Source organism: Alligator mississippiensis, chromosome 11 (assembly GCF_030867095.1).
Source record: "Alligator mississippiensis isolate rAllMis1 chromosome 11, rAllMis1, whole genome shotgun sequence".
NCBI lineage: Eukaryota > Metazoa > Chordata > Crocodylia > Alligatoridae > Alligator > Alligator mississippiensis.
Genome location: NC_081834.1, coordinates 60,374,833 through 60,396,335, shown reverse-complemented (window position 1 = coordinate 60,396,335; position 21,503 = coordinate 60,374,833). Strand labels below are relative to the sequence as shown.

General features: G+C 47.2%; 1 protein-coding gene and 1 pseudogene across 1 annotated transcript; both read left to right on the top strand.

Annotated features, from left to right (window-relative positions):
• Positions 1–5,793: 5,793 nt before the first annotated feature.
• LOC132243724 (olfactory receptor 2K2-like) lies at positions 5,794–8,700 on the top strand (annotated as a pseudogene).
• A 6,375-nt stretch (positions 8,701–15,075) lies between these two features.
• LOC132243723 (olfactory receptor 2K2-like) lies at positions 15,076–19,018 on the top strand. The gene is made up of 2 exons (XM_059714118.1): positions 15,076–15,081; positions 17,988–19,018. Exons 1-2 carry the CDS (start codon positions 15,076–15,078, stop codon positions 18,933–18,935), a joined length of 954 nt encoding a protein of 317 aa, XP_059570101.1. The 3' UTR covers positions 18,936–19,018.
• Positions 19,019–21,503: the final 2,485 nt, after the last annotated feature.

The following is a 21,503-nucleotide window of genomic DNA, read 5'->3' as shown; positions in this document are numbered from 1 at the left end:
TGTCTTAGGAGATATAGTTGGAAAAAATGTTCTTTGTAAGCTTTTGGGCACAAACACCCACTGCCACAACCAATAACTGTTCTCTAGCTTGGTCTTTGTCAAGAGCAGAGGGAGAAATAGAAGAGAGATGGGGATGGGGAGTATGTTTCAGGAGCAATGGCTTTGTGGTGCTGAAGGCACTCAATGGGAAGGGAAGGACCCAGCTGTGAATCCCAGCTGGAACGCAGATTTCTCCAGAGTCTTTTCATTGGAATAAGCAGGGCCCTTCGCTACGCAGTATATTTTTCTGGTGAAAGTACAATGTGTACAAATGGGCCCTTGTAACAGGCTTCTCTGAATAGCAGGGGACAACCCCCTGCCTGCCCCACTCCCCCTGCGCGATCCATGGAGCCCATTCCAGGCTAATATTTGTACCAAGTCACTGGAGTCAAGATCTCTCAGTCATGGGGGCTGTGGGGTTTCTGGGGTTTTGAGCTGTGTTTGTTTGGTGTGGGTTGGGAAGACCCAGCTCTGTATCCATGCTGCAGCACAGGGAGCTTCCCAGTCTTTTCCACTGGAATAAACAAGGCCCTGGGGAATAAACCCACTTAGCCGCCCCCGGCACTCAGGGCTAGATCTGGCTTGCAGGGATCCGCGCAGTCTGGATCCAGACCCCCGCCTGCAGTTGTGGGAGCAGTGGCACCCGTGGTCGGAGCAGATCGGCGTCAGCTCAGGGAGCCTCAGGGATTCACGCAGCCGTCAGTCACCCCCCAGCGCTGCAGCACACGTCCATGGCGGCTCCGCACCCTGCAGTTCAGCGGCGGTTCCTCATCTTGTCCCACCCCAAATCCCTGGCCCCTCCAGGAGCCCTGCAGACCACAGGACATGGCTCTGGGGACTGGATCCAGCTCACCGGCCGTATTTTTGACACCCTGCTAGGAGCTGTTCTCACCAAGCTTTGAGTCACTGCTTTGGTTCTTATTGACGCCTCTCTCCTCTTCCCCCTTGTCCCACATGCGACCCCCAGACCTGGTTATGGCTCCCAGTACTACTCACACTGACACTGTACAAAAGACAGCATCCCTGCCTAACTCTGTTGCTTTTCCCTCGTTCAGCGTCCCTGGGACATTTCCTCCCAGCGTTGCACTGGGAGCTCCTGGCTGGTTGTTTGCCCCCCTGACCTCAAGCACGTGTTCACAGTCACTGCTCTCGTGTGACATGTGAGGAGCAGGGGTTCAATGCCCACCCAGCCCCCTTCAAGACCCAGGACACCCAAAAGAAGGGAACGGAAAAGCTTGCACTTGGTATCCAGGCCCGTGCAAAATCTCTGCTATGCTGCTATGTTTTCCCAGCACATTTGCACTGGTCCAGACAGATGGTGAACGAGCACAGGGAACAGTCCTCTGTGTCTGAGGCAGCTCAGCAAATGCATGGCACGCCGCGCACCAGCCTCCCGCACCGACCGGAGCCTGCAAACACTTTCTCATCTCCTCAGGCGCAGCAGCCTTGCCCTGGGCTCCCCGGCACGGTGGGTGTGATCAGTGTTGGTGGGGGAGGAGGAGGACGTCGTCGCTGAGGTGCTGCAATGTCCTGACACGGGAATTATATCCCTGGGTGCACATTCACCCCAGCCCCATGGAGGGGCTCTGCCTGCCCCAGGGATGTGCTAGTGCCCAGCCTGACACCTCGGGGCCACAAGTGATGTCCAACCAGCCCAGCTCAGCTGGGACTGATAGCGGCTCTCAGCCCGGCTAACAGAGGCTGGACTCGCTGGACATGACATGTGTGTCTTGGGGTCTCAATCCCGTGTCTCCCAGCACAGGGGCACTCCCTGGCTCTGCACTGAATGGCCGTGTGTCCCAGTGTGGCACCGGCATCTGAACCTCTCAGAAAAGGCTGTGCTGAGGGGATGTGGAAGGGGAGACTGGAGCCTGAGACTCTTTTCCTCCGAGGAGCAAACAAGAAGGGCCCTGACAAAAGCTTGGCACGTGATGCACATGGGGCTGCGGCTACGTAGCCCAGCCCTGCCCTAAGGAGGGCCCTGCCTGGATGCCAACAGCCCACGGCAAGCAGCTTGTCAGGGCGAGGGGTTGTGGGGTGGGGGAGATCCCCCAGGGAAACTCCAACTAGCAGCTGCAGAAGTGCTTGCCCTGCTGCTCCACGTGCCATGGGGCCAGCTGCGCTGCTGGGCTTGGCCTCACCCTGTGCTGCGTGGCACTGGCTGCACTGGTTCCTCAATTGAGTCCCTGCAAAGAGGATTTCTACGGAGGAGCTGAGCCCCAGGGGTTGGGTGTAGCAAACATAGCCAACATTTGGCTGAAACTGGGCATCCAACATCATTTTGCAACACTGTACGAGATCTGCAGTATGAGACTTACGGGGTGGTCAAACACTGGAACCAGCTACCTAGAGCAATCAGAAATTGATTGCTTATTCCCAGTTCCCTATTTCTTACTCCCAGTGCCCAGTTCCTTTTTCAAAGCTCATTGAGACCTAATAAAAGCTTGTTATTGATGAATTAAACATCTGAAACAGAGAGAATGTCATTAGCTATGCACATTTACTAATTAATATTGATAAAAATATTCTGCATCAAGTACAGAGCCCTAAATGATGGGTAGGTTTAAATGGGATTATGGGGCAAAATCCATTTTGGGACACCTCAGACTTCCTGTTGACTCCACTGAGGGACTGTCCTTGACATCTGTGACCAGAGACTTGCCTGGCTCAAAGCGTGGTTTGGCCGTCCCAGGCTGCCAATTGACAGCAGGCTAGCCACTATGCTAAGTAGATGGACCTGAAAAAGGACCTGGATTTGGGGCTGGGATTATAGCTACATATCCTGTTTTGGGCAACCTCATGGCACATCTCTGTGCCACTGGGGAACTCTTCTGGACATCTCTGACCAGAGACTTGCCCGGGCCAAATGTGGTTCGGCCATGGCAGGCTGCCAATTTACAGCCCCCTGCATTGAAATGGGATTATTTGGGTGCACAAATTTCTCCATGTGGGTAAACTGAGAAAAGCCACTGCCCCAGGGCGCTGGGAGCTCCTTCTGCAGGGATGCACGATATGAGTGCTGCTAGATTTGCAAACACCTACGTGAGTCCAGATAAACCCAGAGATTTTCACTAGGAGTCCACAGTGTGCAAAACATTTGACTGTTTGGAGTCTTCCTGAGTTCTTTGCAACTCAAGAATTGCTCCGTTGCTTTGTTCGAGTCCAACAGTGACTGAAAGCTGAGAGCTGGCGTATCATGCCATTAATTGAATGTGTGGCCAGGCATCCCTGACTCTTGGAGCCCTGTCAGGTAATCTGGGCTCTCAGCGTTGGGGGAACACCGTGCTGCAGATCACCATGGTGTGGATCAGCACTAGATCACCTGACAGGGCTCTCAGCTGTGGGAGATGGCTACCGGACACACCGGGCTTCCTCTGCATCAGCACTGATGCTCGATCCCACAATTATACCTTCTACTCTGCATGTGGCATGGCTAGAAGCACAGTTGTGTGGCTTGTGCAACAGATGTCCTTGTGCCTTTACTGAACATCTGGCAGGGGTCTTTTGGTCAGTTGGCAGCAGCAGTGGACTCCACATCCTGGGTTAGGAACAGAGGCTCCTTGTACAAAACCCAATGAGGGATAGGAGATATTGAATACAATCTACAACGGGCAGCACTGACCAGAGAGCTGTTGAGGGACAGCGAAGCATTGAGTCTGCCCTCCTGAGCGCTCTCATCAGCTCCCAGGTCATTGTGCTGGCCATTGTGGAGTCCACTCCATGTCTCTCAGTATAGAGAGAGCCCCTCACTCTGGTTGGCTTTTACAGGCTAGAGCCCATTGCTGCAGGTTGGTGTCTATGTGCTTTGGAAGGAAGGGAGCAGAGGTCAGTCTTCTGAGTAAAAGAGGGCCAGACGTGGTGGCCAGACATGGTTCCAGCCCTTTGCCCCTTTTGTCCAATAGTTTCCTGGTCTTGCAGCACCTACCCTGGGTGTGGGAGACCATGGTTACATTCCCTTGTCTGCCTGTTCATTGAAATAAACGAAACTAAATATTTTGAAGTCCTGATTTTTTCCCCAAATAAAATAAACTCAGGAAACAAAAAACTTTTTTTTCCCCATTGCATTCCTCTTCATTTAGTAAGTTTGTTTTAATTGAATGATGATATAATAAAACCCAGGAGAGGACTAGCAAGTTGCAAGCTGCTTTTGCCTTTGACTATTAACTTTTTTTTCAATGAAATGCTCTAGGGATTCAAAGCCAGTTTTGAAATAATTTTTCAGTGAAATCATAAGCTTCACAGTTTATGCAAAGATCAGTGAAACAGAGAAGAGAATGAATCTCTTTAAACCTGGGTTCTTTGCCGAGGAAAAACAAGAGAAGTATCGTAATTGCAGAGATTGACATACGGTGACTTAAACGACGATAAACCAGCTTCCCATGTGCTTTTAATCTGATCAAACTAAAAGTTAAAAATGTTACTTTATGTTCATATTCTTTTCAAACAGAATGTAGAACTGTAGTTGGTTATGTCTTGCTATTCAATTTTAATTTACTGGTGTGTCTAGTAGCATCCTGCTTAATTTCTCATTTTTAATTATTATAATTTTTTCTTGAACTGCGGAATGTGATTGGCATCCAGGCAAAGCTTTTCGCAAGTAAAGAAAGCTTTAGCAATGTGTGAGGACCATTTTCTCCTTAGCCTGAAGGATTAATTTATGAAGATCTATTGTCTGGTACATCTGGATCATGAATTTTGGTAGCTGAAGGAACGATCCTGCTCTCTTAGGTGGAAAAGGAGAATGAAGGCAAGTGGCATTTCCTATGAGCTTTGTTGGCATGAAAATACCAGATTGAGGGGTGTAGACATTGAACAGTAAGGGTAGAGAAGAAACAAATCGTTGGCATTAGTGAAGATGAGGGACAGAATACAAGCCTATCTCCAAGTATTGGTATTTAGTATAGGTTTTCTTTGTGACCCTCTTGCTCCATAACTGTCCCCTCGTCCACATCCATAATTGTCCTCCTTCCTCTCCTGCAGCTGGTACTGGCTACAGTTGGAGGCAGGCAATCAGATAAGGTAGATCAGTAGCTTGGTACAATTTGGGAATCCCTGTGCTCCTACAAATAAGTAGTGAGGAGCTGGAACGGGCGGATGACTGGTCTAATCCAGAAAGAAAGGGCAAGGGGAGATGGATAGTGCTGGAGTGAATAAGCACTGGAGTGAGTTTCAGTACTGAATCCAATGGAGTGTATGTCCTTCATTAGCGGGTCTTCCATTGAGCGGCCAGCTAGTCTGATTTATGTTGCTGTTCCTTGTGACCACTGCGGTGCCTCTCTGCTCTACTCAGCATCCTGTTAACAGTTTCGTGTACTTAGGTGTGTTTCTGCCCAACTGCAATCCTACATCGTGGGTCAGAGTCAGTGAGAAGTGATGAGTGCATTGATTCACATCACTGTGCCAAGGGAGCCATTACCTAGCTGTTTCTGAGACAGGTTTGCAGCTGCTTTGGGTCAGTGGAGAAATGTAGGGACCCCTGAGGAGAACAGGGAAGTGGCTCCACTTTGGTTTGCTGTTGACCATCCCAGCAATGGAGTTAAGACTGTCAAAGTGGAGATGTCTTTAGGGAATGATCTGCTTAAAAGCATGGGAAGACTGCAAGACTATAGCAGGTCAGAAATACTCCAGTAGCAGTTGGCGCATCTGCATGTTCCCGGGACTGCGCATTTGGTACTGCACAGTTCTGGCAGTGCACGGTTACTTTTAGATGCTATGTTGCTGTAGCAATGAGCTACGGTGGTGTAGCTGACCACTATGCGATGCAGCATTGGCATCACGGTTTGTGCCTGCCAATGCTGCATTGCCATAACTCGTCACAACAATGATGTAGTGTCTCATGTAGTCACTCCCAGGTAGTCTGGGTTTTTTTCCTTCAGCAGTAAATAGCATGATTTTTGGAGGAATTCACGAACAAATTAATGAATCATTTAAACGAAGCAATAGCCACAATTTTTTCAAGGCATATATGCTTTCTCAAATAGCTCTAGGAAGACCTGGCATGCTGTTTTGGCTACAGTAGTCCAGGATATGTGAAAAGCAAAGTCTTTTTTGGTAATCTCTTTTACTGGACCAACTACTGTATAGTTGAAAGAGCTGTTAGACAAGCCTTTGGGCACAAAATCAAGTTTCTCTGACATTTCTTCCAGATATGCCGTTGGTCCAATAAAAGAGATCACCGGACAAGCCCTTGAATCTAGGAAGAAGAACTTTTTCAGGATGATGCGGGACAAGGTTGTAGTCATTCTTTTGTAGCTATTCAATGTATGTGTACATTTTTCTGAAAAGACAGCTCTAAATGACCTGATAGACTTTTGTGTCTGACATTCTGCCCTTCTATCAGATTGTGTGTCCATTTGCCCAGGCACCATCATCATGGTATCTGAGTGCCTCATGAGGCTTCAGCCAAGGTCCAGATGTGAAAAAAAATCCATGAATATTAGAAAACATTAATGCAGCATCTGTCCCCACCAGCTAAATTTGCCTCAGGGAAATGACTGAGAGGAGTGGCACTGGAATGGGACATTGGAGACTAGGATGCTGCTTGCAGCTGTACTAGTGACTTTGTGTGTTTCTTTCCTCTCTCATCCTTTGACTCCTGTCAGTTGAGAGAGCGAGCTCTTTGGAATAGGAGCTGCCTATCTATGTCCAGCATCTGCTGTGGCAAGGGTTTGAACTTTGTTGGCAAAGGAAAAATTGCCTTCACTATGGCATGTCTGGCACTTCATCCACCTGATCCCTCAGTACCTCAGAACTGAAATGGGCTGCTGGGAAGCTGAGACCCATTGCTAAGTGGGAGTTAGTTACTTAGAGAGAGGCTGTAGTCTCCTTGGGCTTATTCCTGCTTTGCTTTGCATGGCTAAATGGCATGTATGCAGCTGTGTAACTGCAGCTTTGGGAACTTGTGCAGAGTTTGCAATTCTGTTTCCTACAGAAATGGGGGTTGAAATTGCCCTCCATGTGTACTGTCCTGAAGGAAGTTCCTTCCTTTTTTAACCCCCAAACCTAGTTATTAGGCTATTAACCCAAGAAGCAGGAGACCCCAGTTTAAACTTCCTTCCCAGTGCCTCTCAGCACAGTCTAGAGTATTTTCCATCTACCCTTGAGCTGATAAATAGCACTGGGAAAATGTCTTCACCGGTTGCTTTCTTCCCATCCAGGAAAGCAGCCACCTCACTGACCACTGCATTTTTTAGCTAGCTGGCTTTCTTCTGGTTTCCTATGTCTCTTGGCTGCTTTGTGGGCCAGCAGGATTGGAGAGGCTGGACACGTGTCTGCATTGTACTATCTGGTAGCTTGGTGGCTAGAGCCGCATCAGGCTATGGGCTAGTACCAGTGGGAAATGCAGATTCCAATCCCCAGCTTAAGGGCAGGCTGAGCACCAAAGACTCCTGATCACTGAGTGAGTGCTTCAGCTGTGCAGTTAAACCGTGAAAGAGCCCTTTGTGAGTAGTCAGTATGCTTAATGGACATTTGCATAATTGCAAGCCCAGAGGTGAATTTCAAACTGTGCATAAGTGCCAAAATCCGTAGTCATGCAGCTGTCTGCTATCAGGGGTGCAAAGAACAACAGAATCTAGCCTTTTTCTACTGTATCCTTCTGAGTAATTGCTTTTCTTATTGCTCCCTTTTGTTCCTAGGTCGGACATGATGAGGAATCTCTCTGGGGGAACAGCACCTCGGTGTCGGAGTTCATCCTGCTGGGGTTCTCCAGCCAACCCAAGACGCAGCTGCTGCTGTTTGTGCTCTTCCTAACTATCTACCTGGCGACCCTCTTTGGGAACAGCCTCCTCATCACACTTGTCATTAATGACTCCCGTCTTCACACACCCATGTACTTCTTTCTGGCCAACCTTTCCTTTGTAGACATCGGCTACACCACCACCACTGTACCCCAGATGCTGGTCCACCTCTTCTCCACAAAGAAAAGTATTGCCTATACTGCTTGTGTTGCGCAGATGTACATCTTCCTTTGTCTGGGGATAATTGAATGTATACTCTATGCTGTAATGGCCTATGACCGGTATGTGGCCATTTGTCACCCTCTGCGATACACGGTCATCATGAACAGGTCAATTTGTGTCAAGATGGCCATCAGCTCCTGAGTATCTGGCTTCCTCTCTGCAACGATTCACACAGGCTTCACCATGAGGTTGCCCTATTGCAGCTTCAGTGAAATCAATCACTTCTTTTGCAAGGTGCCAGCCATCCTGAAGCTGGTCTGTGCAGACACACACCTCGCTGAGCTGGTGATTTTTGTGATGGCAGGTATACTGCTCCTCACCCCACTGTCTTTGATCCTAATCTCCTATGTATTCATCCTGGAAGCCATCCTGAGGATCAGCTCAGCTGAGGGGAAGATCAAAGCCTTCTCCACCTGCACCTCACACATCACTGTTGTGACTCTCTTCTACGGTGCTGCCATGTTCATGTACGTGCGCCCAGCCTCCAGCTACTCACCCGAGCGGGATAAAATGTTTTCCCTCTTGTACAATGTGGTGTCTGCCCTCCTGAATCCTCTTCTCTACAGCCTGAGGAACAAGGAGGTCAAAGCCGCCGTACTCAAAATGATGGGCAAGACGGACCACTGAGTTACGGTGGAGGAGGAATGGTCCAGTGGCTCTACAGGATGAGAGTGGAGGGGAGGGGATTTTAGTAATTCATTTCCAGTGGAGAATAAAAGTCATAATGTGTGCCTATCTTTCCATTTCTGGAAGGTAGAAAGTAGGGCTGTGTGAAGCTTCGGGTGGTGACTCGATTCGGAGGAGATTCGGCCCGATTCGGTGGCCAAATCTCCAAATCCGAATTGAGTCAGGGGACCAATTTAAAGGTATGAATTGATCCAACGCTCTCCGAATCTTCGGCAAAGATTCAGAGAGCTTTGATGATGTGGACAGTCTCTGGTGACAGCAGCAGGAAGCCGCAGCCACTCCGAGCTGGTAAGTACTAGGGGCAGGAGAGGTGGGGGCTGGGGGAGAGGGGAGGGGACCATGGGGGGACCCCTGCCAGCCCCCCGACCCCTGTCCACTCCCCCAGCGCCCCCATGGCTGCCCCTGCCCGCCCCAGCTCGGTACTTTTAAAAAAATCCCCGGTGCCCAATTTGATGCTCCTGGGCGGGGGGTGATCCTCACTGCCCCACGCTGCATGGGGCTCTGCATGAGCCCCCTCAAATCCCCCAGCCCTGCTCCTCCGGTCCCCCACGGCTGCCCCACCGGCCGGGGCTTTGGCTTCTTAAGCAAAAAAAAAGCCGAGAAAAGCCCTGGGACTTAGCGCTCCTGGTGCAGCCTTGGGGCTTTGGGGGCTGCTGCAGACCCCCCACATGGAGGGGGGCAGCGGGGATTGCCCCCCCCAGCAGAAGCAGTGAGTCCCCGGGTTTCTTCAGGTTTTTTTTTTTCTTAAAGGGCCGGAGCTGGCCTCTGTGGGACACCGGTGAGGGGGCTGGGGGTGGGGGTCTCATGCAGAGCCCCCCATGCAGCGTGGGGCAGCAGGAATCAGCCCCCACCTGGCAGCACCAGCTGAGCTGGGCCTTTTTTCCCCCCAAGTGCTGGGAGCTGGGGCGGGCAGGGTGGCCATTGCCAGGCTGGGAGAGGGGCGGGGGGTGGACCTGGCCTGGCTGATTCAGAGATTCAGAGAGTTTCAGAGATTTTTCATAGAAAATTCGGATTGGAAGGGACCTTAGGAGGTCATGTAGTCCAACCTGCTCAAAGCAGGACCCTCCCCAACTAGATCATCCCAGCTAAGGCTTTGTCTAGCCGGGACAAAGGATGGAGCTTCCACCACCTCCCTGGGTAACCTGTTCCAGCGTTTTACTACCCTTCTAGTGAGAAAATCCTTCCTAATATCTAACCTACACTTCCCTTGCTGCAACTTGAAACAGTTGCTTCCTGTTCTGTCATCTGTCACCACTGAACAGTCCAGCTCCATCCTCTTTCAGACCTCCTTTCAGGTGAAGGCTGCTATTAAATCCCTTCTCAGTCTTCTATTTTCTGGACTACATAAGTCCAGTTCCCTCAGCCTCTCCTCATAAGTCATGTCCCTCGGCCCCCTCACCATTTGTGTTGCCCTCCACTTGACTCTCTCCAATTTGTCCACTTCCTTGCTGTAGCGAGGGGGCCCAAAACTGAACACAGGACTCCAGATGTGGCCTCACCAGTGCTGAACAGAGGGAAATAATCACTTCCCGTGACCTGCTGACAACACACCTGCCAATGCAGCCCAGTATACTGTTAGCCTTCTTGGCAACAAGGACATGCTGTTGGCTCATATTCAGTTTATTATCCATTGAAACCTCCTGGGCCTTTTCTGCAGAGCTGCTGCCCAGCCAGTCAGCCCCCAGCCTGTAACGGTGCATGGGATTCTTCCCTCCTAAGTGCAGGACCTTGCATTTGTCCTTGTTGAACCTCATGAGAGTCCATTCAGACCTATTCTCCAATTTGTCTAGGGAACGTGTAGATGAAACGGGGGTTTACTTCATCCGAAATTTAAGTGGTGGGTTTTTAGAAACACCGCTTCAATGTAGGGCAAAGTAAACCCCTGTGTCGTGTACACCCATGTCTTACCTGCCTCTCTGGCGGTGGGTAGTGGAAGGCGAGCTGCTGGTGGGTGGAGAGGTCCCTGGGTTCAGGGGGGGCGAGGGGCAGGGCTAGTGCTTCCCTCTGTGGCAGTGGCGGCCCCCCCCCAGGCAGCACCTGCTCGTGGGCACCCGGCTTGGGCGGTCCTGGGGCGCACCACGGCCGCAGAGGCAGGGATCAAGTGCCTGCACAGCTCATGCAGACAGGCAAGCTCCAGCGGGAAAAAACAAAGAAGATCAGGCTCGCCACTTTTTTTTTTCTTTGCTGGAGCCTGCCTTTCCAGACTGCTGCGAGGCTGCCTGCATGGGCTGCCTGCACAGGTCCTGAGCCGCACAGAGCCCGGGGCTTCTCTCCACAGCTGTAGGGCAGCAAACTAAAAGTCTTCAGATGTGTTTTAGTTTGCTGTGCCCCAAAATAATTTAATGCACATTATGCCTCTGAATGTGCTACAGCGGCTGGAATTAATGTGCAATACGCTGCCAACGCATGCAAACACCAACGCCATTGAAGTGGTACAAAAGCATTTAACTCACCTTCAAGTGTTGTGCACACATGCCTCTTGTTTCATCTACACACACCCTAAGTCACTCTGAATCCTAGCACTACTACCCTCCAGGACATCTACTACTACCCACAGCTTTGTGTCATCTGCAAGCTTGCTGCGGGGGCACTCTATGGCATCTTCCAGGTTGTTGATGAAGGCATTGAACAAAACCAGCCCCAGGACCGATCCCTGGGCCACTCCACTTGATACCACCTGTAAACTAGACATTGAGCCACTGAGTACTACTCTCCAGCCAGTTTTCTACTCACCTTACAGTTCATTCATTTCACCTGTACTTCCTTAGTTTGCCTGCAAGAATGTTATGGGAGGCTGTATCAAAAGCCATGCTAAAATCAAGGTACACCACATCCATTGGTCTTCCTGCATCCACAGAGCCAGTCATCTCATCAGAGAAGGCCATCAGGTTGGTCAGGCATAAATTGCCCTTGGTGAATCCATGCTGACTGTTCCTAATCACCTTCTTCTCCTCCAAGTGCTTAGAAATGGATTCCTTGAGGATCTGCTCCATGATATTTCCAGGGACTGAGGTGAGGCTGACTGGTCTGTAGGCCCCTGGAGTCTCCTGTTTTTCCCTATTCTTTAACATGGGCACTATGTTTGCCCTTTTCCAGTCACGTGGGACCTTTTTTGATAGCCATGAGTTTTCAAAGCTGATGGTCAGTGGCTCTGCAGTCACATCAGCCAACTCCCTCAGCAACCACGGATGAGTCCCATCTGGCCCCACTGACTTGTATATGCTCAGGTTTTCTAAATAGTCCCTAACCTGTTCTTTCACCACAGTTGGCTGCTCACCTCCTCTGCAAACTGTGCTGCCAGGTGCAGTAGTCTGGGAGCTGATCTTGCCCGTGAAGACTGAGGTGAAAAAGGCATTGAGCAGTTCAGCCTTTTCTGCATGGACCTCGACACAGTTCCAGTGTAACTTCTTATCTGATGCTTGCTGGTGCTCAGGGCACAACTGGATGCCTAATGGATGCCTTTTCTGCATCCTTTTCTGCATTTGGTGAGCATATAACCTTGGGAGCAGAATTAATGTTTGGGTCCCGTTGCCATTTGTACAATCGTTTAAAATTGACATGAGGGAGCCAGCCGAAAACCATCTAAGGCAGAACTGTTAAGTTGCAGCTCCTGCTTTTCCTCTTAATCCCTCCAGATTCACTTTTTGCTTTTTGGCATGTCATCTTGTTATTCCCCCTTTCATTGACTGAATAGGAGTGTAGGATCTTGTTGGATATGAAAACAGACGCGTTACATACAAAGAGGTGCTAAAACAGGTCACAAACCCTTTAGGGCTTTTGATGTTTGACGTAAGACTGAATTCCATGGAGACATACAGGATTTTACATGCAGTCGCACCCTCAGCTACTAGACTGGGAACCGTCCCAGGAACAGCAGATGGTTTCATGCCTAGAGGTAGGACCTGATGCTGAGTTCCTTTGATTGTCTGTGGTTGAATTAAAGCTCTTCAAATCCAATTCTGCTAGGTGTTATCAAGCAGGGAAATGAATTCCTAAAAAGTATTCTAGTGCTGGAGAATATTCAAAAATGCCCTGGTGTGAATACCTGCCTCCAGGCTGCTCATTTCATTGCATTCTTGGTGTATTACGTGTGAAGCAGTGTCATAAAACAAGGAGGATTACTGACTGAAAATGATATGGTAATGATTGCTGGCATCAATATGTTTGAGATCACATACCTCACAAGTCTGACTCCCAGCTTATTTTGAAATGTGCCTAGAGCTCAGGCCTCTCACTTCCGGAGAAAATGCTCTAACAACTGGCCCATGGTGGGAGGGGTGATGGTAAGCAATGGTAGCTTAGGGCCTATTCATTAGAAGACATAAAAAAGACACGACAAGCTCAGACCAGTGCTTATGCTAAGCAGTTTTTGCTCTGCAGTGACAAACCAGTATGGGAAATACAGAAATTCAACTTGGGTGACTAGGGGATGAAGACATGCAGGAGATGAGAATGGATGAAGTTCATGGAGGCAGCCCGGCATCTCTAGGGCCCAGAGATCTCAGTTACTTACTTAAAAGGGAAATTGAGAAAGAAAGCCGAAGTCCAGAAAGGGACTTAAATGTCTTGATGTTGAGCTGTAAAGTGCCTGACTTTGGTCTCTGCCACATGTTACACTTAAGACATGATTCACTAGTTTATCACATCTTAACTTGTTACCGGTTGCATGTTAAAGAAATTAAAGGCGTCACAAAACAAGGAATGAACCACAATATAATGCCACCAAAATGTGTAATAATGTTATGGCTGGTTCCTATCATGCCATTAATTGAATGTGGATTTCACACTGTGGGTTAGGAATGGAGGTTCCTTGTGTAAAACATGGTGAGGAGTAGGAAAATGAAAGCTCAAGTCCAGAAAGGGACTTACATGTCATGATGATGAGCTGTAAAGTGCCTGGCCTAGGCCTCTGCCACATGGTATACTTAAAACATGATTCACTAGTAAATCACATCTTAAGTTGTAACTTGGCTGTATTTAATAGCACCGTAAATCAAGGAATAAGGCACAGCGTTATTCCGCAAAAAATGTGTAATAACTTGATGATACACCAGGCTCCCCCTCCGTTGTTAATTTTGCATGGTGGGGTCTGATGTTCAATCCCACCATCACACCTTCTGCCATGCATGTGTGTCATGGGAAGAAGGGTGATTGTGTGGCTTGTACATCAGGTGCCATTGTGCCTTGACCTAAACATCTGGCAGGGGTCTTTTGGTTAGCTGGCATCAATAGTAGATTCTACATCCTGGGTCAGGAATAGAGATTTCTGTTTAAAACACAGTGAGGGGTAGGAGACAGCAAATGGAGTTTACAACAGGCAGCACTGACCAGAGAGCTGCTGGAGGCAGAAAAGCACTGAGTCTGCCCTGCTGGGTTGCTCTCTTCAGGTCCCAGGCCTGGGTGCTCGCTGTTGTGGAGTCCACTCTATGACTCTCCATACAGAGAGAGCCCCTTCATCCTCCTGGCATTTACAGCCCAGAACCCACTGCTGCAGGTCGGTGCCTATGTGCTTTGGAAGGAAGGGAGCAGAGGTCAGTCTTTTCAGTAAAATAGGTTCAGACATGGTGGCCAGCCATGATTCCAGTCCTTTGCTCCCATTTGTTCCATAGTTTTCTGGTTTTGCAGCACCTACCATTATTTTCAAGCATCTAGTTGGTCTAATAAAGATATCACCTCTACCATGAGGCCTGATTCCTTTTTTTTGTTTTGCCATTGCATTCGTCTTAATCTAGTAATTTTGTTTTAATTGAATGATTGGATAATAAAACCCAGGAGAGGACTAGAAAGTTACAAGTTGCTTTTGCCATTGATGACTGACTTTTTTAAATAAATGACTTAGGGATTCAAAGCTAGCTTTGAAATAATTGAAAACGTTCTTGAGTTAACTCATAAGCTTTCCAGTTTATGCAGAGAGCAGTGAAACTGGGAAGAGAATGAATCTCTCTAAACCTATATTTCTTGCTGACGAAAAAAAAGGAAGGATAATAACCCCATAGATTCACATACAGAGGACTAAAATTGCTAGCTCCCCAATATGCTTCTAATTGGATCAAACTAAAATTTTTAAAAGTTATAATTTTAACTTTGTGTTCTCTTGAAACAAAATGTAGCTATGAAGTTAGTAATGAGTTTGCCATTCAATTTTATTTTACTGGTAGATCTACGAGTAAGCTGCTTCATTTATCTTTTGGAATTATTATTATTTTTTCTTTAGCTGCCATATATGATTGCCATCCAGGCAAAGTTTTCCACAAGTAAAGAAAGATTTAGCAACTATTTTGTCCTTGGTCTGAGGAATTCATTTATGGTGATCTATTTCCTGGTACATCTGGATCATGGATTTTGGTAGCTGAAGGAAATATCCTGCTCTCTCAGGTGGAAAAGGAGAATGAAGGTAAGTGGCATTTCCTGTGAACTGTGCTGGGATGAAAATACTAGACTGAGGGGTGTAGATACTGAACATTAAGGTTAGAGGAAAAACAAAGAATTGGTATTAGTGAAGGTGAGGAACAGAATACAAGCATATCTTCAAGTATGGGCATTTAATATAGGCCTTTTCCGTGGCCCTCTTGCTCCATAATTGTCCTCTTGCCTCTTCCTCTCATGCGCTGGCACTGGCTACAGCTGGAGGCAGGCACTCAGACAAATAGACCAGTAGCTTGGTCCAGTTTGGGAATTCCTGTGCTCCTATGAATAATCAGGAAGGAGCTGGAATGGCTGGATCATTGGTCTAATCCAGAAGGAAAGGACTAGGAGAGATGGATAGTGCTTGAGTGTAGGTGCATTGGAGTGAGTTTCAGTACTGAATACCGTAGAGTGCATGTCCTTCATTAGAGGGTCTTTCATTGAATGGCCAGCTAGTCTGATTTATGTTGATGTTCCTTGTGACTCTTGCAGTGCCTCTCTGCTCTACTCAGCATCCTGTTAACAGTTCCTTGTACTTAGGTGTGTTTCTGCCCAATTGAAATCCTGCATCATAGGTCAGAGTCAATGAGAAGTGATGAGTACACTGATGCACTTTGCTGTGCCAAGGGAGCCATGACCTGGCTGTTTCTGAGACAGGTTTGCAGTTGCTTTGGGTCAGTGGAGAAACGCAGACCTGGACCCCCAAGCAGAACAGGGAAGTGGCTCCACTTTGTTTTGCTGTTGACCATTCAAGCAATAGAGTTAAGACGGTCAAAGTGGAGATTCCCTTAGGGAATGATCTGCTTAAGAGCATGGAAAGACTGCAGGACTATAGCAGGTCAGAAATTTTCCAATACCAGTTAGTCGGTTTTTTTCCAGTAACTATCTTGATTTTCTGAGGAACTTGTGAACAAATAATGAATCATTTTAATTAAGGAATAGCCACAATTGTTCCTTCAAGGAATATATACTTTCTCAAATACCTCTAGGAAGACCTGGAGTGCTATTGTAGCTATGAAAGTCCAGAATATATGTGAAAAACAAGGCTTTTTTTGTTAACATCTTTTATTTGACCAACTGTATAGCTGAAAGAGCTGTTAGACAAGCCTTTGGGCACAAAATCAAGCTTCTCTAACATTTCTTCCAGGTATACAGTTGGTCCAATAAAAGATGTAACTGGATAAGCCCTTGATTCTAGGAAGAAGAACATTTTCAGGTTGACTACCAACAAGGTTGTATTAATTCTAGCATATCTATTTAGTGTATTTGTACATTTTTTCTGAAAAGAGAGCCCTAAAGGACCTGATAGAGATTTGTGTCTGACATTCTGCCTTTCTGTCAGTTTGTGTGTCCATTTGTCCAGGCACCCAGCATCATGGTATCTGAGTGCTTCATGAGGCTTCAACCAAACTCTAGATGTGAATAAACGCAAGAATAGTGGAAAACATCAGATTGGCATCTGCCCCCACTACCCACATTTTCAGCAGGAGAATGACTTAGACGAGAGGCACTGCAATGGGACGTCGGAGACTAGGTTGCTGGTTGCAGCTGTACTAGTGATCTGGTGTGTTTCTTTCTCCTCTCATTCTTTGACTTCTATCATTTGAGACAGCAAGCTCTTTGGAACAGGAGTTGCCCATCTAGGTCCAGGATCTGCTGTGGTGAGGTCTTGATCTTTGTTGGTTAAAAAAAATAGCTTTGACCATGGCAAGACTGTCACTTAATCGGTGCAGTATCTCAGAATCGAAATGGGCTGCTGGGAAGCTGGAATCCTTGCTAAGTGAGAGTTAGTTACTTAGATAGAGGCTGTAGTTTCCTTGAGCTAATTCCTGCTTCGTTTTGCATGGTGAAATGTCATGTATGCAGCTGCATAACTGCAGCTCTGGGAACTTGTGCAGAGTTTGCAATTCTGTTTCCTACTGAATTAGGGGATGGAATTGCCCTCCACGTGTACTGTCCTGAAGGAAGTCCCTCCCATGGTTTACTCCCAAACCTAGTTATTAGGGTATAAGCCCAAGGAGCAGGAGACCCAAGTTTAAACCTCCCTCCCATCTTCTGTCCTTCAGCATTGCCTAGAGTATTTTCCATCTACTCTTGAGTGGATAAATAGCACTGGGAAAGTTTCTTCACAGGCTGCTTTCTTCCCATCCAGGAAAGCAGCCACCTCACTGACTACTGCATTTTCTAGCTAGCTGGCTTTCTTCTAGTTCCCCATGTCTCTTGGCTGCTTAGTGGGCCAGAAGAATTGGGGAGGTTGGGGAAGTGTCTGTATTGTACTATGTGGTAGCTTGGTGCCTGGAGCAGCAACAGGTTATGAGCTAATACCAGTAGAAAATGCAGATTCCAATCCCCAGGTTCAGGGCAGTCTTAGCATGGACTGAGTGCTCCAACTGTTCAGTTTAGCAATGCACAATGTCCAAATTAGAGACAAGAGATAAGAGACAAGAGCCCCCTGTAAGATTTGAAAATCATAACCTGGGGGCTTCTCTGACAAGATTGCTCCTTCATTTAGGTGGACTTGTTAATCAATGAAATCCAAGTCCCCCTGCCCCAAGAGTCAAAGTCTAATTTGAACTTTGGCCATGGGAGAGCCCTTTGTTATCATTTGTTACTGATTAATGATACATTTTTCCCAGACTACTATTTCGGGCTTTCCAGGCTATGTGCATACCTGCATAAGCATAGGATACTGTGCATGTGTGTAGTTAGGATGCTCAACACACATGTGCACGCTTGCAAGTCCCAAGGTGAATTTTAAACTATGTAAGTGCCAAAATCTGCAGTTACATGGCTGTGTAAATGCCATTGTGGGATGCAAAGCAAAACAGAATTTAGCCCTTTTGGGTTTTATCCTTCTGCGTGATTGCTTCTCTCACCACTCCCTTTTCATCTTAGGTGGGAAATCATGAGGAATATTACTGGGGGAACAGCACCTCGGTGTCGGAGTTCATCCTGCTGGGGTTCTCCAGCCAGCCCAAGACGCAGCTGCTGCTGTTCGTGTTCTTCCTAACTATCTACCTGGCGACCCTCTTTGGACACAGCCTCCTCATTGCCCTTGTCAAGACTGACTCCCGTCTCCACACACCCGTGTACTTCTTTCTGGCCAACCTCTCCTTCCTAGAGATCAGCTACACCACCACCACCGTTCCCCAGATGCTGGTCCACCTCCTCTCCACAAAGAAAAGCATTTTCTATGCTGCCTGTGTTGCGCAGATGTTCATCTTCCTCTCTCTGGCAATAATTGAGTGTATACTCTATGCTGCAATGGCCTATGACCGGTACGTGGCCATATGCCACCCTTTGCGCTATACCATCATCAGGAACAGGTCAGTCTGCGTCAAGATGGCCATCAGCTTCTGGGTATCTGGCTTCCTTCTTTCCATAATGAATACAGGCTTCACCATGAGGTTCCCCTACTGCTTAAATGAAATCAATCACTTCTTTTGTGAGGTGCCAGCCATCTTGAAGCTGGCCTGTGCAGACACACGCCTCACTGAGCAGGTGACCCTTTTGATGGCAGTTATACTACTCCTGACCCCACTGTCTTTGATCCTAATCTCCTATGTATTCATCCTGGAAGCCATCCTGAGGATCAGCTCAGCTGAGGGGAGGTTCAAAGCCTTCTCCACCTGCACCTCACACATCACTGTTGTGACTCTCTTCTACGGTACCGCCGTGTACATGTACATGCGCCCAGCCTCCAGCTACTCACCCGAGTGGGACAAAACGTTTTCCCTCTTGTATAATGTTGTGTCTGGCCTCCTGAATCCTCTTATCTACAGCCTGAGGAACAAGGAGGTCAAAGGAGCCGTACTCAAAATGATGGGCAAGACGGACCACTGAGTTACGGTGGAGGAGGAATGGTCCTGTGGCTCCCGGCTCCTCGGTTCTGGATCCTGGTCTGGGAGGGGAGTGGGGTTTAGTGACTTATAGCCAGTGGAGAAAAAAGTCAGGACGTCTGGCTATTTCTCCGTTCCTGGAAAGTACAAAGGTCTCACGAATGAGGGCAGGGTGGGGATGGGAGTCAGTACTGTTGGATTGTCTTCTTCAAAATGAGAGAGAAATTGTATCTTACAGGCTAGAGTCACGGGGACTGCAAATCAGATCACCTAGATCTGGGCCAGACTGACAATAACACTTTCAGAAAGATAAAAGTCTACCTTCAAAACCCAGGAGTCCTGACTGGTTATGCCTGTGAACCACACTGATCCTCAGGCTTGATCCACTCAGGTTAAATGATTTGAATCGTTATTCAAGTGGTAGAACATTTTCAGAGAAACTCTCAGGACATATGAAAATCACTACTGCAGTCATCTCTTTTAGACTTAGGTAAGGTCACATTTTTGCCAGTGTAGCCATGTTGGCTGGGGATGCAAAATAATCATAAGCAAAATCCCTCTTTAGGACACAGGGGGTGCATCTACACAAGACACTTAGTGCACAGCAGCCTACTAACACTGCGCAGTAGTGCATCACAGCATGGACAGTGCTAATACGCTCCTGTGCAGTATTATTCGGCTACTGTGCAGTAGTGTCACTAAAAAGGCATTCGCTGGCACTCCTGCACAGTTCCTCTAGTTTCTGCATGTTTAGCTAGTACTTCATTAAGCAAGTACTAAATTAAATGTGCAGTAACTACTGAGCATTAATGTATGTGTAGACACACCCAGAAATGCTTCCAAAAGAGGGCTTTTTCCCAGCTTTGACTGAAGTTGTTCAAAGACGTTGTGTAGCCAGTCTGGTGATAAAGCCTCTTCTGTCAGTATATGCTCTGTCCTCACAAACCAACACCAGCCACTCTCAAAATGTCTCTCTTTGATATGCTTGCAGGCTGCTAAGGTGAGTGGTCTCACAGTGGCTTCACTGCTTCATTTCTGGGTTTATCGCATGAGACTTGGTGGGATGACATTATCCAGGAGAGCGCCCCTGGTAGTGCCAAGGGTCAGGTGTAGATGCACCCATTATGGCACAATATAACTGGGCAGGTACAGCTACTGGGGCCAAGGCTTTATACTGAAAGCAAACTCTGGAGAGCCTGAGTTGGTGTTGGAAGCAATATATGTCCTTCTTTGTTCCCCCAAGGCTGAAATTCACCCTTCTGCTAAGAACCCAACAAGATATATAGTCCATTGACAGGGTTCTGCCCACCCAGAACTTACCTGGTTTTATAATAGGAGGAAACTGCTGCACGGACACAAGGCATGTTCAAATTAATGCAATGGTGCCCATGTACGAAGTTAGACCGCAGTTACTAAACGTGTAACCAAAGTGGTGCAACTTTCTGTGTTTATTGGTTTTGTATTTGTTCAGACATAACTTCTCAGAACAGGAGCAGCATGGTACCTAGTCTTTTTTTTGTGCTCTTGAAGAGGGAAACACATTAATGAAGCTGAACTTCATGAAAAGAGAAATGTCCATTAATATATTGGTTCAGTTTATTCTAGTTGGTTTCTGAGACTTTTGATAAAAATGGCACAAATATTTGGTATTTGCATGTTGCAGCCACTTGTGATGTTGCAGCCAGGTATTTGTGATGTTGCAATCATGATGATCTAGGAATTACGTGAAAGGCAAGGGTTTTGGAGGGTGATATCTTTATTTACTGCAGAGTTATTCCAGATGATTGTTATGCATATCCTTGGGCTATTAAAACACGAAACATAATTTCATAATTGCCAGGTGAAAAAAATGTTTTCGAAATGTACTAGCTATTATAAAAGGTCAATTTTTCACCTTTTATATTTCCTCCTTTTTGCAATTCAAGGTAGTGGTAATGATGGGGAAAAATGCAAATGCAAAACTTGAAATTAAAATAAAAAGTGTTTTGTAATCTCAAAATGAACTACTTTAAGTAATGTTGCACAAGTTTGGGGCATCGTTTGAACTTCATTATTGGTGCTTGTGCATGGATGACATTTGCAATCAAGAGAGCTCAAAGTAAAGGAAAATACAAGAAAATCTCAGCTGGATAGTGAACCAAGAAATGTATATTTCAAGTTGTGTTTTCTCAGAAAGGGCACATACGCTACCCTAAGGATGCTGCAGTAGAAACACCAGTACACTTAACTCCTTCTTTTTACACAATATAAAAAAGAGACATCACAGGTAATTATTTCCTACATATATAATTCCAGTGTTGGTTACATTACATATTCAGTGCATTGGCCTTTGTTAATTTTTCATATGCCTTCTCCAACTTCATGATGTATCTGTAAAAGCCTTGTATAGGGAGGTATTAGCTTTTTAGTGGATGCCACTTCAGATCAGGGATGTCAAGCATACAGCTCTTAGGCTGGATCTAGCCTACAGCACCACTCTATCCAGCCTGCCCAGGTACTGTAGACTGTAAGGTGGATAGAAAACTGGCTGGAGCATCAGGCTGAGAGGGTAGTAATAATGGCTTGATGTCTA